Here is a 17,365-nt window from a genome sequence, read left to right as displayed (position 1 = left end):
TTTGACACCTGTGATCTAGAGCCAACTTATAGGCTGGCCACATAAAATGACTTGCTGGGTCGAAAAATGGCCCAGTCATTTGGGTAATTCTGATTGAGATTATTCTTTTGGACACGTACGGTACATGAATATGTGTATAGTTTAAGTAAAACCTTTTAAAATGAATTCTCAAAAATAAGATTAGGCAACATAACGATTTAACATACAGCTTTATTGCTCAACAAGTTCCTGAAATAACAACCTGCCTACAAAAGACAACATTTACACTTGTCATATGTTCACAAACAAATGTTACCATGTGATGCAACAAAGTAAGTTTATTAAAAAAAAAATGAAAAAAAAGTTTTAGAAAACACACCAAGTTGAATAATAACTCTAGTGTGATTGATTAAATGGGGGGAAATCTTAACATTTGATCAGTTTCAGTCCTAATAAAAAGGGATGGATAAAACTGAACACATCTGATCTTGCTTCATTTTTTTCAGAAATTATACAATTAGACAACCCGGGAAAGAAAATCAGAAGGCACAAGTACTATATAAAAAAAAAAAGTTTATTCCCCCCCTCCCCAGTCCATTCACAAAATTAAATACATCAAATACCATTCCGCCAGCGCTACGGTTGAGAAAGTTGGTGCAACAAAGGAATTTACCATTCTGGATTTGATTGAAGCAAAAATCCTACTTGAAGTACTCCTTCATTACAACCAGAACATTAATTTGACCCAAGAGCCTGCTATAAAACAAAAAACAAATGTCTTTAAATTAAAAGAATACAAATTAAAAAAGAAAAAAACTTTTAAAGTCCAAAATAACTTTGCGACAAAGCACAAAAAAATAGAATAGAAAATTTAAACAAATCAAAATGTAAAACTACTAAGAAACGTCACAGCCGAGTGGTTGTGGCCCAAAACTGAAGCCGTTAGAGGGGAACCCGACCCACAACTTGTTTCCGCCTTGTGCAGCCAAATTCATTTGTCTAAAACCCCAATTTAGTCACCTCAATCCATCATTCTCAGTCATGTTTTGGATTATTCAGTTTAACTCTTGCAATTCAGCGACTCACTTTTGAAACCCTGAGCACCTCAACTGTGACTCCCTCCCATGAGATGCAGGATAAACCCTCGATGCAACTGCCACTAAAGGCTGGTGTTAAAATGTACCACAGTACTCGGATACTGAAGTTTTAAAAATACTACTAGGCTTGGAGCGGCACAAGATCTCAGTACAAACGTCCACTATGGACAAAGCTGGATTGGGAAGGAACCTTACCAGAATCCGCATAAGTGTGTTGCCAGCTTGAGCATGGGGGTTGGATGGAATAGCTTTGTCTAGCTTGTTGTATTGCCATCGTTACAAATGACCCCAAAGTGAACAGCATGCATTGTTCTAGACGACAAGATACCATGACTGGTAAGTGAGCAATCAGTTTTACTTCACAAAAACCAGTGATATAAAAAAAAAAAAATTAAAAGATAAAGAAGGGACCACTACAGTCAAACAAAACACGTCAATGGGAAGCCAACAACAGGAGTTGCACTCCAGATGTGCAGTGGGCAAGCTACATCATTTAAACAATGTTAGGAGTCATTTATTCCGTTTACAGTTACTTAACATACTCATCCTAGCAAGCGTGCCAGTTCCTAAACTCACTTATCAAAACAAATGATTTCATGATCAGTGTATCTTCACCGAGTTTTAAAATTCTACATTTCATACAAAAGTGCATCAACATCATTCTTTCCAAGAGGCATCAACAACAGTCTTGTTCTGCAGAGGAGATTAAAGTAGCAGCACAAGTATCGTCACTGACGCAGCCAAAGCATTGTGATGGTTGCAGACGTTTAACCAGTTTTTGAGAGAGACGCGTACAATGAGTGCAGTGTGGAGGGGGCACCTGATTGGCATCAACAATAAGTGAATCAAATGAACTTCAACAGTTATTCATCCAAACATGCAGCACTCCATTGTGATCGTAAATCATGCAATCAGTGGCGACAAAAGGCCTACTGCAGTAACTCCGCCTCGACAGAGGGCAGAGGAAAACCCATGATTTGAGGAAATTATACTCAAATGTACAGGTGTAACATAAGCAATATGTGCACATTAGATGATTTGAGTAATTTTGCTGTAAAAGGTGCCAAACACAACTGTGTCATTACATCTTAAAAGCATTTTGCTCATCATTGATGAGCCAGCTAGTATAACAAGTTGTGACATTGGAGCGCTTGGCACAGCACGCTGGTTGATATTTAACCTTAAAAGTTTACCCCTCTGCAACGCCCGTGCTACTTTACATCTGCAGTCTTTTACAGAATGTCTAAGAGGTTTGAACCAGCCCACTATCTGACCTCACCTAACCAAGGATCCCTGCGGTGCCGTTGGTGAAAGTCACTTCAGAGTGTGTTGGATTTAGTGAGGCGTTAAATCCGAGAGGTATACGTATATCCCTAGTTAACCCTCCCTCACCACCCACCTCCCACCCTCCCTTACAGAGACGCACAGGGAAGCAGGCCCTTTGCTGGGAGGAAGTCCAAGGCTTGTTGCATTCTTCCTCCATTCCCCCCCACCATGACCTGGGCGGTGCGTTGAGTTCCCCGGTAACCTTTCCCTACATTAGCCTGAAAAAGAGGAAGGAAATTGATAGTTACAGCAGAAGGCATTTTTGACAAACGCATTGGAAACATCAAGCAAAAATATAAAAATTAAAATATTTTCCTCGTCTTAAGCAGAAGATTATCTCGATCCGAAAATCTTTGCATCAATGAGCTGGGATTTTCATCACTTCCAAAAATAACTGATTAAACCAAGACAGAGGAGCCATTACAGGACCTGCTTCACTCACCTACATGTTGGTGTCCTGTGAACTTATTAGACACCATAGCATGCCGACAGCCGCTCCTTCAACAAGGGAGGGAATTGCTCAGAGAACTGCTGCCAGTTTTCTTCACCAACCTGGTCCTTAAAGCCATGAAGAATCTAAGAGGAGGAAGTGTAAATTATACTTTGCAAGGTCCACATCACAAACTTGGTAGCATCTTTACCACACTTGTCAGCTTTGAGTATTATCCACACAATTATTCCGTTTTCGAATGTCTAATTGTTAATCATCATTGTATGGCAAAGTGTGTCAAGTGTTTGGAAGGATGAGGTGGTCGCGTACCTTATAAAACATATCCCTCAGATCTTCCTTGGGGCTCACCCATGATGCAACAGCATCGCAGAAGAAAATGAAATCCTGCAGAAACCAAGAACCAAAAAATATTGAGGATTTCAAGCAGATGTCATCGAATTTTGTTAGTGAGTACAAGCATACTTGTAAAAAAGAAAGAAAGAAACTAACCTGAACGACTCCAGCAGGGTTGACCCCGATCATTACGCAGATTCCCCGAAAAGCAGAGTCTTTTTCCTCATTGTCTCTTATATTCCTAAGAGATGTGCACCTGTGTATTGAAATTGAAAGTTGAGTAAACAGAGTACCCCTCTCGCAACATCTTTCACAAAAACACTCACCAAGGTCTAATAAAATGCTGAAGCTGTTGCGCCACTTCCTGTGGACAAACGTAACCCAACCTGCCGATGGTGATGGCTAAACAGGAACGAAGTGCAAACATGTTTATAAACACTCAAATGCGACAACAGTCCCGGCTCCTAATAAAGCCATTTACCTGTGTTTTCCAACAGTGTCTTGGGCGTATTGGGTCTGTTAATGATCTCCACCAGATGTGGTAAAACCAAGCCAACATACGGCTGCATTTCGGCACCTGAACACATCACAAGACACTTAAATAAGCCAAAAACATCACATAATGCATACATCTAGTGAATCAAGAAAACAAATCTAGGGAATGCTTTTAAATGCATCAAGGAAAGAAAAGAACATTAGTTGCACCCCTAATTGGCTGCAACAAATATTTGAATAGACTTGTCAGACTACTGAAACCATTTGTCAACTAATCTAATTTTTAAACATTACTCATGTTCAGCACAGGTGACATCTCATCTTCTGTCTAACACGCATGACACTAAAGTTTTGGGAAACAAGAGATGAATTCTGCTACCGGCAGGTACCATCAAGTAGAAATGACCAAGGTTTTTGAACAGAGCATGGTGCTCACCTGAACAATCGGTTTGCTGCTTAGCAATTGTGCCTGAAAGAACAAAGACTCGACTGGTCAACACTTCTGTGCTCAAATTTGCCTCTGGGATGCAGCTGTTGCACACCACTCATGCATCCATGTCAGGGCTGTATTACGGACATGCCACGTGATTGAAAAGGCACATGTTATTCAGTTGTTTAATCCCCAATTTAAGGAGCAGTACAACTCAACACTTAGTTACTGCCAAATTATTTTTAGTAGTGACTTCTTGAACTGCTCCATAGACTTAATAAACTTGAGTGTCGATTTTAAATCCCAATTCAAGGGATTAAGGGAAAATAAAAACTGTGACAATTAGCAAAGGCGAGTATCTGGTTATAGTTTTGTTAAACGGGTGACATTTATTGCCAGTCAGGAACTCCCTGTATGATGATCCAGCACAAAAAACAAGCCAAGCAAGAGTGCGTTCTTTCTTGTAACGGCAAATCAATGACTCATTTTAGAGGGCACGCAGACAAGGGCAGAAATATCTGAATCAGAAAATTATAGGAACAAAAAGTATCATTTTTTGTCAATGAGCTGGGATTTTCATCACGTTCAGATACTCAGGGCCCAGTTTACATTTGTTTTAGTTGAGACGAAACAAAACCTGCCTTCTTACCCATTTGCATCGAAATCTCTCCAATGGCCCAGGTGGCATTGTTGCACACAGAGATGAATTCTGGGTTTAGATTGAGGCCAAGGATAGGCATGAACTCAGCTGAATGGGACATATAAAGTATATTGTGTCAAACAAGCAAATGCAGAAAACTCCTGCTTAAGCCTAAATGTACATTCGCCCAATGGAATTTCTGCATAGACAATTGGTGCAACTTACCAATGCAGGGCTTTACATGAAGAAAACAGGCCTTTGTTAAATCTCCCAACAGTGCAAAAGAGCTTTGCCTCACTTCCGGCATTGTATCCTAAAATATAAACATGTTTTAAAGTTTTGTCAGATGAAGTTAAACTTTTTGAATGTCATACCTGCATGCACTGGAAAAGCAAGGTCATGATGTTGGAACGTGCTACTAGTTGATCCACATGACCACCTAAACCTTCAGCCAGACCACTCAGTAGATCCAGAGCTACAATCATGAAGTCCTTGTCGGGAGCCTCATACTGGTCAGGATGCTGGTTGTACATCTGCAGCAAAACAAAACACACGTCAGACCTGAAAACTACATGCGACTTTATGCTTACCATGGCTTGTGCCAATGTCTTCTGAACTAGTGTCACACAGCGTTGATAAACAGGCTCACAGTAAGGTAGAAATCCACTCTGCAAGGCGGTGGCTACAGATGACAGACACTGAAAAAAGGTTTAGACATTTACATATGTAAGGCTCAAAATAAACAAACATCTTACCTCTAGTAAAGGAAACAGATCCTTGTCTTCATCTTTGAGCTCATTCCACTTGGCTATGAGTGGAGGCATCAACTTCTGAATGTATTCCTATTGTTGGAGACAACAAGGTTAAATACTAGTCATGGCTCATTAGCCTGTACATTCAAAATAAAGTCACAAGGAAATACACAACATATATACGTTTAAATTCAATTCAATTTTATTTAAATTGCACTAAAGGGGTATGTGGAATTTAGTTTTTTGGCAACTGTTAATCTATTCTTTGTCATGCAAATGGTTCATAAAACAATGAGTAATATTAATTATAAATATTACCATTAATCACCAGTTGCATTGTCATTTCAAAGAACAAAAAAATGTAAATGAATGTTATTACCGGCTGATTAAGATGGTGTCCTACAGAGTCGGCAAGAGTTCCTATTGCGTCATAAAGGATTAGAAGATTCTTGTGCTGATACTTTCCAAATGCAAAAACTAAAGTGTCCAGGATAAAGCTTAGATATGGCACCAGCTCTGTACAAGCCTCTTCCTCTAGGGTGGCAAAAGCACTGCAAACCAAAAAAAAAAAAACACTACAATAAATACATGTTCATGCATGTACAACCCAAGTACATAAACTAAAAATTAATGGATCAGTAATTATAGTGTATCATAGTTATTCAATGAGCTGAGAGTTTATACATTTCCACCAAAATAAAAGTGGGTGCCAAAGTAAGCATCAACTGACCTGCAGGCAGCCTCTTGTACCCTCTTGTTTCCATCTAGAATGCGTTTCAGAAGCTCAGTCATAAGAGGTTTGAGGTAGGAATCAGGGGGCTGAGACACCACCCAATGTGCATAACGACTTAGTGTCCAACAAGCAATTGAGCGCACCAGAGCCTTTTTGTCACACAAACACTGGATGAGGTGAGGGATGAGCTCTGGCAGGTATGGTACCATACCCTGCATGCATCCTTAAGAAAAAAAGAATACAAGTAACTCTTCCGATTCATTAAATAATTTAATCAAATTATACAGGTTCACTTGTATCCGCTAAATAATACCGAAATTACCAGCTCAAAGAGCATCTTTGTAGACATATGGAATCTCACAATTATCTATGCAAGTTTATTTCTGGAACGTAGTCTAATTTAAGACCTGCCGATGTTCTGCAGGTGCTCTTACCTTCTGCAATCGCACCCAAAACCAGGATTCCAGACTCCTTAACAACCCATTCAGGGTGGAAGAGGAGACCTTTCAAAAGTGGCAAAAGATGAGGCAGAAGCTCGTCCCGGAACACGTTTGCAAGCACATCTAATGCTGCCGCTGAGCACTTTCCTGAAAGACAGTTCAAACCAGCCATAAGAAAAATACTAAAAAAACAACAATTCCAGTATACACTGGAAAGCAACAGTACACTATATACTTGGCTACTGACAAATTCGTTAAAGAAGAGGGTTCTTAAAAGCAGCTCCATATATCACAAAAACTAAATGTAAGGATTCAGCCTCAGATGTTTTACAACTCTTACTTTGGAAGGCATGTAGACAAGGGCCAATATCTGAATCAGAAAATTATAGGAACAAAAAGTATCATTTTTTGTCAATGAGCTGGGATTTTCATCACATTCAGATATACATGGGCCCAGTTTACATGCATTTTAGTTGAAAACAAATGCAGGCCAAAATCCTAAAACAATTATGGGTCTCATTACTAACTTAGGTTCCAATCGGATAATGTGTCATCGTCATCGTCATCATCATCGTCTTCAGTGTCCTCGCCCTCCTCTCCCTCTAGACCCTCATGTTGTAAAGTCACGGTCCGGGATTTGTGAAAACGAGGCTTTATGTCCTGATCGCTGTCTGGTACAGCTTCATCCTCCTCTACGTCACCCTGCAATAAAAATCAAAATCTTAAAACTAGGACAGTATTTGTTCAAACACCACAGGTTTATGGATTGACAAGTATTTTCCTTTCAAACATTTCTGGTTTGAGTAGTTTTACATAAAGAATGTCTTTTTTCAACCCAATATTTAAATAAATCTTACCTTTAACAGAATGATGTCAATCTCTGAATATCTCATTCCATTTACCAAGATGGGGATAAGCCTGTTCAGATTCATCAAGTTAAAATGTTACAAAACTGAGATAAATGCAAACCAGAGCACAAAATAGCCATTCATTTACATATCACTTACTGTGCCAGATGTCCAGACAACATCTCCTTACAGATTGGCTGCTCTGCAAGAGTAAGCCAGAATTCACAGGCCTCTAGAGCTACATTCTCATCTGGATCTTGTGTTCTTTGAAGCATGTACTGCAAAAAAAATATTAAGAAACAAATTAAATTTGAATGAACATGGATAGAAAAAAAAAAAAAGAGTTAGATTTTCAAATTGATCAGGAAAAATAAGAACACATAGTATCATTCTAAATCTACGAGCTGGGTGTTTCACCATTTCCAGATTGCAATAAGATAATAACTTTGAGGCTCATCACATCATACCCGAATAATGCTGTGCATGTGAGGGATGAGGCGGTCTACGCGGACCTCCAGCAACATAACTAAGGCCCGGCACACATTTTTACGGACCTCAGAGTCCTCATCAGTCGCTAGTGCAAACAGACTCTAAAAAAAAAAAAGAAATGTACAATGAGTTATGAGATTTGACCTAAAAACACACTTGAAAGACTGAGGCATGCATTTCAATTGACACATGTCCTATCAAACTGATTTACCTCTATGAAAGGGTCAATGTTGTCCATTAGAGCCTGGGCTCTTCCAATAATGAATTGATTCACACATGCAATGGCATGGGACCTAGAGGAGCGTCATTTGGGAAAATAAGAGTCAACTCATAATATTTACAGTATCATAGCCTTTGATACAAAATGAGACAGTGAAAAAAAAAAAGTCAACATTTCATTAAAACTAGTAATGTTCAGTGATAGTTCATCCAAAACGCACCCATTTTCAAATTACCCTCATGACAAGGGTGGGATTATTTTCAGGTGAACCCATTCCTTTTTGGAGTTGTAGACAAAAATGCAAGTACATTTTCTCATTATATATATATAAACTCTCATTTTGGAAGGCATGTAGACAAGGGCTGAAATATCTGAATCAGAAAATTATAGGAACAAAAAGTATCATTTTTTGTCAATGAGCTGGGATTTTAATCACATTCAGATATACATTGGCCCCGTTTACATGCATTTTGTTGAAAACAAATGCACTGAAAACCTCAAAAACATGCATTTCCTGTCCGTAGTATGTTTGCCTATACAATTCACATTTTGTCTATAAAAAGAAAATGGATTACTTTGAAAATAATCCCAACCCTGAGTTGACACAGGTGAAAAGTAGAAGTAGAAAATGATTGAAAGTTGGCTGAATAACCCTTGAATACCACTAGTGGCCAAAACTTTGTGTCAAGCCAGATGACTTACTTACCTAATTTTGGGACTGCAGTGTTTGAAGAACTGGAGGAATTTTGGGATCATGAAATTAAGCGGTCTGTTCAACGCATCACTGTCCAGCAGCTCTGAAGAATCCTCACAGATCTTCTGCAGTGCTCCAAACGAGCCCTGAGACACGGACATACATAGAAAGGCTGTCAAATCAAACGCAAACATACAAAGGACAAAAAAGAGAGAACAAAACTACATGAGAACATTACATTTTAAAAGTTTATTGCAAACTATCAAGATGCCACAGAATCTCTAGACATGTTGAGGGTTCTTAAAAACAGCTCCATACATCAAAAAAACTAAATGCAAGGATTCAGCCCCAGATTTTTTACAACTCTCATTTTGGAAGGCATGTAGACAAGGGCTAAAATATCTGAATCAGAAAATTATAGGAACAAAAAGTATCATTTTTTGTCAATGAGCTGGGATTTTCATCACATTCAGATATACATGGGCCCCGTTTACATGCATTTTGTTGAAAACAAATGCACTGAAAACACTCACTATTTACCCACAGAAATTCCTTTCTGTGTAGTACGTTTGCCTACATGTTGTCTATAAAAAGAATATCAAGATTCCACATAACAATCTATAGACATGTAAATGTTTGGCTGTCTGAAGACAAACTATCAGTCTTCGGATCATATAAGATGAATATAAAAACCCACAAAGTTCAGGTGGATGAAATGAATCCATCTTTCTACTTTATATTTAATGGTTAAACATGGACATGACTGCAAGAGTAAAATTACAAACCTCGCATGTGTTGTAGTCCTCCGAGTTAAGAAGATTGCAAAGCTGAGGTAACAGCTCTGGCCATGTCTGCAACTCTCCCTTGGAGGCAATTGTCGTTATCAGGATGCCTTCAAGTGGGATACAGGTGGACATGGTGAGCAAAACATTTAAATACATGCAGTTTACTGTTGATCAGGATTTTGGATCAGACAGTATGAATACAAACACCTTCACTGGCAGTCAGACGTAATTATGCATCATCTCCATGGATCAAAGACATTTTAGAACATAAAAACACACCAATTGTTGCTCGGATCAGTGGAGAGGGGTCACCGATGTTATTGAGACATTCCTGCTTTATGAAATCAGCAACTTGAGATGGGAAATTCTGGTAGTGGGCCTTTACATTATTCTTCAGTATCAGGCCACTGAGTGAGCGGGTTGGTTCATCTGTTGAAAGAAATTAAGTTTTTCAAACATCATTTCAAATTCAAACAGCACAGGTTGCATTCTTTAATGTGGCGACTAAAAGCCCAGTTTTCGCCGTCCAAAATGACCCCCTAGAACCTCTAAATACCATGTCGCTCGCCTGTAAAGTTCCCTTTGTCAAAGTTTCAAAGTCTGCATTTTAAATTTGCCAGATTCTTGTGAATAGCTTGTTCTAAAACTTCATAGACTACTGTATATAATCTTGAGAACTAGTTCAAATTAAATGTAAGGCTTAAATTGTACGCAGCAATTAGCGAAGGCGATAGACATCTGGTAAATATTGTCAAACTGGCAATAATTATTGCAAGCCAAGAACTCTGTATGACGATCTAACACTAGACAAAAACAAACCAAGCAAAAATGCGGTCCTTCTTGTCATGGCAAAAAAACACCTCATTTAGGAAGGCATGTAGAGGGAAGAAATATCTGAATCAGAAAATTATAGTAACAAAAAGTATCATTTTTTGTACATGAGCTGGGATTTTCATCATGGAATCACAGATATTTACCAAGAAAACTCTGTACACTCTGTGTAGGATGTTGGCTTTTGCTACATACGAGGTTAAAAAATAGACATATTTTTGTGGAACAATTAATCTAGTGAAGGCATCAATACAGACGAGCACCAGAGAGGTATTTGGATGCTTTACTCAAGTGATTTAAGATGAAGACGAATACAACTGATAATCAGTCGCTACCTTACAATTGTCTTACATCTGGACTACAACTCTGAAATTATCCCAACTTTTCATTGACAAGAGGTTGAGAAGAAAGGTTACAAGTTACATACCTTCGGATTTTAGCCTTGTGAGAACAAAGATCAAAAAGTTGTTGAAGTCCGGAAACTGGTTAAGTTGTTCAAGTTTCTAGGACAGATGTTAAGGACAATTTCCACACTTGGACTCTACAGATATTACACATTTAAAGTGCCTGCTTTGCAGAGTTTACTGCACCAGGTTCCCCTTCTTTAACTTGGTATTAATCATCTTCAGTAATATACAAATACAAGCAACAACATAAGAACAACAGGATACTTGTTGGACAGCTCTCTGAGTGACAGTGTTGGGTGACTGTGAGTCTTTGAGCAGTTGAAGGACCTGCTGCAGTCCCTGCTCATCTGGCTGCCACTCCATCCTGTAAAGAACACATCATTTTGTGGCAATTTAGAGACTGTTAGAATGCCTGTCTACTCCTAGAGGGACCAAACAGGTAGACTTGGACACTTATATTTGGGTACAAGGATGGTGTTGTGGTGACACGTATAATCAGATACATTGCAATAAGCAAGATACTTATAATTTGTATGAAAACATTTTTTTCAGATATATTTCACATGGTAATAATTAATTTGCATGTTCCAATTATCTGCATAAGCATGTAGAGTTCCATCTATCCATCTATAGTTGGGGTGGAACACAATTAATAATTATGTTTAGTTTAACAAGAAATTGTAATGTCTTGATCACCAACTTTAAAAGTAGTACACTAGTTTTAATTAGTCACCAATTGTTTTAAAAAATATAGCGTATTCAGTTTTACTTTATTTATACTATTTTTATTCCGAGTATAAAACCCCTAAAATAGATTTGGTTACGTTCGCTAGATGGAGCACGAGGATGGTACTAGCCATACACGTGGGTGTCGCGATAAGAAGGGGTCCTCTGACCTAGCAAGTGGTAACATGACACCACCTGCGGCTGTCCTCGGAGCTGCCAGTCAGAAAAAAGTTCAAGCCTGTTACAAAACGCGACATTTCAGGGCTAAATTCTTAGTCGCTTGGAATAATCTCTGAGTTTATCCTTGACAACCCCCATACGAACCTACTGTTCCAGTTGTTTTTTAACTGGCTTTGAACACTCAATGGACCGGTTCAAAATGTGCATTTATATGGCGGGGTCAAATGCTTAAGCAGCTGGATTAAGTGCGGGATAAATGTATTCCGCTAGCCAGCCGTGAAACATGGCTTTCTGAAGAAACAAGTTGTACTAAACGGAATTTAGGTAAATTCTGGACGGAGTTTGGCTATAGGTGTGATTTACAAACTTCACGATTGTTTGACAAAAACTCGGCGGTGCTGAAGTTCCTCTCAGGCCTAGTCGACAGCGCCGCTCCGGGCCGGGTTGTCACATTGTGCTGTACTCAAGACTGATCGAAAAGCGTGTTTACCTTTTCCAAGCAGGCGTGAACGTAACTAAACGCATTATTTCACCGAACCATCCGCAAGAAAGCTACACTAGAAACCAGCCAGTAGTTCGCGAAATCACTGGGAGATGAACACGTTTTGTAAGTTAGCCTTAGCCGCCTAACTGTCTGCTAAAGCTACACATCGGACACAACTGTGGAGAATACCTCACCCAGGCGAGCAGCCACGTTAGTAAAACACGAGCAAGTGTGATTTTAAAACAAAGAAATATACAAACAACGTACAATCGTATCGTAAAAGTTGTATAAGGCGAACAGGGCCGCTCTTTACCTCGCCTCGCAGTAGTCCTTCTTGTTCAAATGAGCACGCCGACTGAAATTGACCAGTGGAAGCTTCCGTCTGAACAAGAAACGCGAGAGTTGGGACGAAGTGACGCAGTTAGAACTCCTCCTCCGCGATCATTCGTCATTAAATCAAACTTCAAATATGCTTCAAAACGAGAGTGAATACAAATCTCTAAGTTGACAAATCATTGATGATAAAATATAGCTGTATTTTCATTCAAAATCCTCCTCCATTCCATTACCTTATATAAAATATTGTAACACAATGCTAATTGTTTAAATCGTCCTCTAAAGTTATAATTATAGTATATTATAAATAGTATGTATAATTAGTTCTTAATAATTGTTTATATCATACCCTAAACTAAATTGAATATTTACCCATTAAGTCCTCAGTTAAAGGACACCTAATGTGTGGATCTAAGTGTCTCCTTAATTGATCTTGGACCTCTATTGTAATCATCAGTATGTGTCTTTTTGCACAAAACTCTCTTATCTTTACATTACAAAATGCGCTTAAGCTCCGCCCAAACAAAACAGTCTGTTTTGGCTGAACCTAAGTCTTGCGCTAGGTCTGCTGTGATTGGTCAGGGGTCAAAGGTTGGTAGCAGTGATGGGTCGATGAGACGTCATGAAACGTTTCAACACACAGCAACACTGTATTGATACTGTCTCGACACTGTGTCACTGAATACTGACATCTGCTGAACGTTATGAATCATTACAAGCAACCTAGTTGAGAGGCTCAACTGAGACTGATTTGATGACACATATACAATACTATAATTTAAGTCATTGTATTTCACATTGCATCATTTTACATCATTTTGATACAGTAAATAAAAAAATAAAAATATGTGCATAATGTAAACATGCAAGTGAATGTGTTGTGAATGAGGATGCTTGTGCACATGTATTTGTGTTTTTATTCAAAAAAAGAAGCTTCTTCAGTTATGATGAATTTCAGCAGAGCCTCATCTGGCACCTGCTACCTGGAAGCTTGATGGTTAAAATGAGTTCATCCTGGATGTTTGTGGGACGTTGCACATTTTCGTGCCTGGCCCGATAGCGCCTCACATTGAGGAGGTGGATTTATTCAAATACGTAAATACGACAATTCTGTTGAACAGATTCGAAACATAACCTACCGAAAAAAATATGAATAGTTAATACTCACTTTTTAAATGAATTTGAATTAAAACAGACCAAGGGGAAACTTTGACAAATTAAAACAAACACCTTATTTTCTGAGACCAGATCAAAGTGGTCCCACACGGTGGAAAGCTTTCTTTTATTGTTGGGTTGCTCCGCTGCAGAGGCGCGCGAGTATGTCAACAAAAACATCAGTGGAGACAAGTGACGTGTGTGACGTGTGAAGACATTCCGGTGAGACAGTGATTTAACAACATTATAGCAACTGATTCAACTTTTTCTACAACATTTATACAAGTTAATGTTATTTTGATGTTCTCATTTATCCTTGTTGATGCTGGTTATTCAAATATCAATTGTGTGAGTCGTTCTTATTGTCAATAGACGTTTATGATAAATAATACTATAATTGAAGTGTGCCTTAATTGTATTAAGTCAAGTTCTGTTGGGGCCAACTGTAGCTTTCCTGAGCATGTTAGTGCAGATACCTTTTACGGTAGGTTGTGCGATCTCTCATTTTTTGGGGGGAGAAGATTGGCACGTGTGTGTGAGGGGTTATTCTCTGTTGTTCAAGGGCATTATGTGTTGTTGTTGTTTTTGTTTGTTTTGTTTATGTTTACTCCATACAGTTACAAGTGTATTTACACCCATGTTAAAATATGAGTTGTCACAATCCGCTGTCTTTAGGTTCAACACGTTTTATAAGATGGAACGTAAAAGGAGTTAAACATCCTATTAGTGTAAGAAAGTTCTTACACACCTGAAATCATTAGGTGGAGAGATAATGTTTTTACAAGAGACCCACTTACATCCAGAAGAACACTCAAAGAGGGGTGAATATTTACCACTCTAATTATGAGGATAGGTCAAGAGGTGCTGCCATACTTATTAGAAAAGGAGTCTGTTTCCAACTCACCAATGTCATATCTGATAACAAGGGAAGATATATCATAGTAGTGGGTAGATTGTCTGGAACTGAGGTAGCACTAGTTAATGTTTACGGCCCTAACTGTCATGAGTCTACATGTTCCTCCTTGTGTTTCCGGTTTTATTGTGAAATCCGCTCCCTTCTGTGTCTGTGCTAGTCTTACTTCCCCCCTGTCTGACTAGTAATTGTTCCTAGCCGTGTCTCGTTAGTCCCGCCCCCAGCTGCTGCTGATTGCTCCCCTGTCTTCTTAAGCCCCCACTCTCTGTCACGTCCTTGTCTTGTCATCACCATTTTCTAGTTCCTGTATCCTGCCGCTAAGTATTCCTACCCTGTCTCTGACCTTTGTCCCAACCAAGACTCATTCCTGCCTGTTTGTTATTCGACCTGTTTCTGCCCCTTGACGCCGAGTTTGCCTTACCCTTGCTATTGCCTTTTGTTGCCGATTACTGGACTGTCTGACTACACGTCTGCCTTACCCACGAATAAAACCAAGTCTATGCAAATTACCTCTGTGCCTGGGTTTCTCCGTTCCACTATCGTGATACTAACTGGGATGATCCACAGTTCTTCTCTAGAATAATAGCAACTATTCCAGATCCTAACAAATATAACATCATTTTAGAAGGTGACTCTAATCTCGTGCCTGAGCCAACGTTAGATAGATCCTCAACTAAACTTCAAAATAATTTATCAAAATCGGCAAACACAGTAAATCTCATTAAACAATCTTATGCACTTACTGACCCCTGGAGGAAATGAAACCCCACTACCAAACAATATTTTTCTTTTTCACCCGTCCACCAATCGTTTCTCGAGGATAGACTTTTTTCTAATAGACAACAAAATTTTACCATGTGAAACAAAATAACAATACCACAGTATTGTGATTCCCAATCATGCACCAGTCCAACTAGACATAGCATATCCAGACAGTGTACCTGCTCAATGCACATGGCGTCTTGACCCGCTCTTATTGTCAAGCAAAAACTTTCAAAATTTTCTCTCGGATCACATTGATTTCTTCCTTGACATCAATATTACTCCCGGGATGTCCTACACTTCAATCTGGGAGGCACTCAAAGCTTATCTAAGGGGACAAATGATTTCATTTTCAGCAAATATGAAAAGGGAAAGAACTAAACGCCTCAATGAGATACAACAGAAACTATAACAATTAGATAAAAATGTGCATCTCAGCCTAACCCATCATTATTCAATGAAAGACAATTATTACAAACCGAATACAATAATTTAACCACTGTCCAAATTGAGAAACTCCTCCTGAAAACAAAACAAACCTACTATGAACACAGTGACAAAGTGGGTCGACTACTATCACACCAAATCAAACAATCGGCAGCAAATCGTATCATTTCTGAAATTAATACAGCTGAGGGTTTGACATCCGTACATCCACAAACTATTAATGACCAGTTCAGAAAAGAGACTTCTGCAACATCATTGGAGATTGAGGACTTTTTAGAAAAAATACAAATTCCCCAAATTAATAAAAAAGAACCATCTGTAATAGACTCCAGAATAACAACAGAGGAAATAACTCTAGCTATAAACTCAATGCAAAGCGGAAAAGCACCTGGTCCAGATGGATTCCCCACTGAGTTTTATAAAATGTTTCCAAATAAACTTCACCTATTTCAAGTAAATTATTTGAAGAAACACTTAAAAAGTTAAAACTACCACCAACAATGAATCAGGCAACTATTAAAGTTATACCTGAAAAAGGAAAAGACCCGCGAGAATGTGGCTCGTACCGGCCCATAAGCCTTCTCTGCTGCGACTATAAAATTCTCACTAAAGTTCTGTCTCGTCGTCTGGAAACAGTGATGACCAAAATAATACACCCTGACCAGACTGGTTTTGTGCCAGGTAGTGTCAGAAAAACTGTTCACAAGAGTTTTCACAGACAAATCAGTTCAATAGCAAAAGATTCAGACTCACACCACTAAGAGATTGTCCTCACTCCGGAGGGACAGCAGAACCAACACGGATGTCAGTTCTCAGAGACTGCCAACGAAAGCTCTTTGTCCCCCCTCCTTTATTCAGTTTGTTCATAGTAAGATTCATTGTGCATGTTACATCACAGCATCGGTATCAGCAGTTCAAAACAGTCTTACAGATAACAGCCAAGGTTAGGGTGCATACCATAGTCATCTGCTCTTTCTCATCTGCCCCCTCCCGACTCGTCTCGTCCCGAGTTTCAAACACATAAAAATTGTGCTAAAGCAATCAGCGGTTTTCAAACACATATGCAATGTGGCAAAGCGAACACATTAATATTGTGATAAAGTAGTAAGCAGTTTAAAACACATTAATATTGTAATAAAGCAATATTTCTTTCACAGGTAAGCAATCTTTCTTTAACATGCAACGTTTAATTCATATTTTATATAATTCCCATTCCACTGAAATGCCAGAAGTCGTTATCTCACTTGACGCTGAAAAAGCATTTGATCGGGTGGAGTGGAAATACTTATTTACAGTGTTGGGAAAATTTTGGATCAAAATAACATACTCCACACCAGTGGCCGCAGTACACACTAACTCAATAACATCAACATATTTTAAACTTTACAGAGGAACAAGACAGGGTTGTTGTC

At 38.9% G+C, this 17,365-nt stretch overlaps 1 protein-coding gene across 5 annotated transcripts; it reads right to left on the bottom strand.

Moving 5' to 3' along the window:
• Positions 1-190: 190 nt before the first annotated feature.
• LOC148065575 (transportin-2-like) lies at positions 191-16,725 on the bottom strand. 5 transcript variants are annotated; one of them, XM_087810195.1, is made up of 26 exons: positions 16,707-16,725; positions 11,215-11,314; positions 10,971-11,046; positions 9,992-10,141; positions 9,713-9,819; positions 8,940-9,073; positions 8,225-8,306; positions 7,992-8,114; positions 7,684-7,802; positions 7,534-7,594; positions 7,204-7,378; positions 6,671-6,823; positions 6,234-6,459; positions 5,883-6,054; positions 5,507-5,593; positions 5,342-5,449; positions 5,126-5,284; positions 4,977-5,064; positions 4,761-4,859; positions 4,118-4,150; positions 3,668-3,763; positions 3,513-3,588; positions 3,343-3,442; positions 3,163-3,237; positions 2,845-2,978; positions 191-2,620 (listed from the first exon to the last, which is right to left on the bottom strand). In XM_087810195.1, the coding sequence occupies exons 2-25, from the start codon at positions 11,311-11,313 to the stop codon at positions 2,871-2,873; spliced, it is 2,706 nt and encodes a 901-aa protein (XP_087666321.1). In that variant the 5' UTR covers position 11,314; positions 16,707-16,725; the 3' UTR covers positions 191-2,620; positions 2,845-2,870. The 5 variants fall into 5 exon arrangements, with proteins under 5 accessions (XP_087666321.1, XP_087666319.1, XP_087666322.1 ...); XM_087810193.1 differs by lacking the exon at positions 16,707-16,725 and adding an exon at positions 12,608-12,720; XM_087810196.1 differs by lacking the exon at positions 16,707-16,725 and adding an exon at positions 12,608-12,720 and having other exon boundaries at positions 2,849-2,978.
• Positions 16,726-17,365: the final 640 nt, after the last annotated feature.

The sequence above is a fragment of the Callionymus lyra genome, chromosome 15 (assembly GCF_982586985.1).
Source record: "Callionymus lyra chromosome 15, fCalLyr1.hap1.1, whole genome shotgun sequence".
Classification (NCBI taxonomy): domain Eukaryota; kingdom Metazoa; phylum Chordata; class Actinopteri; order Syngnathiformes; family Callionymidae; genus Callionymus; species Callionymus lyra.
This window is presented reverse-complemented; position numbering and strand designations above follow the sequence as displayed.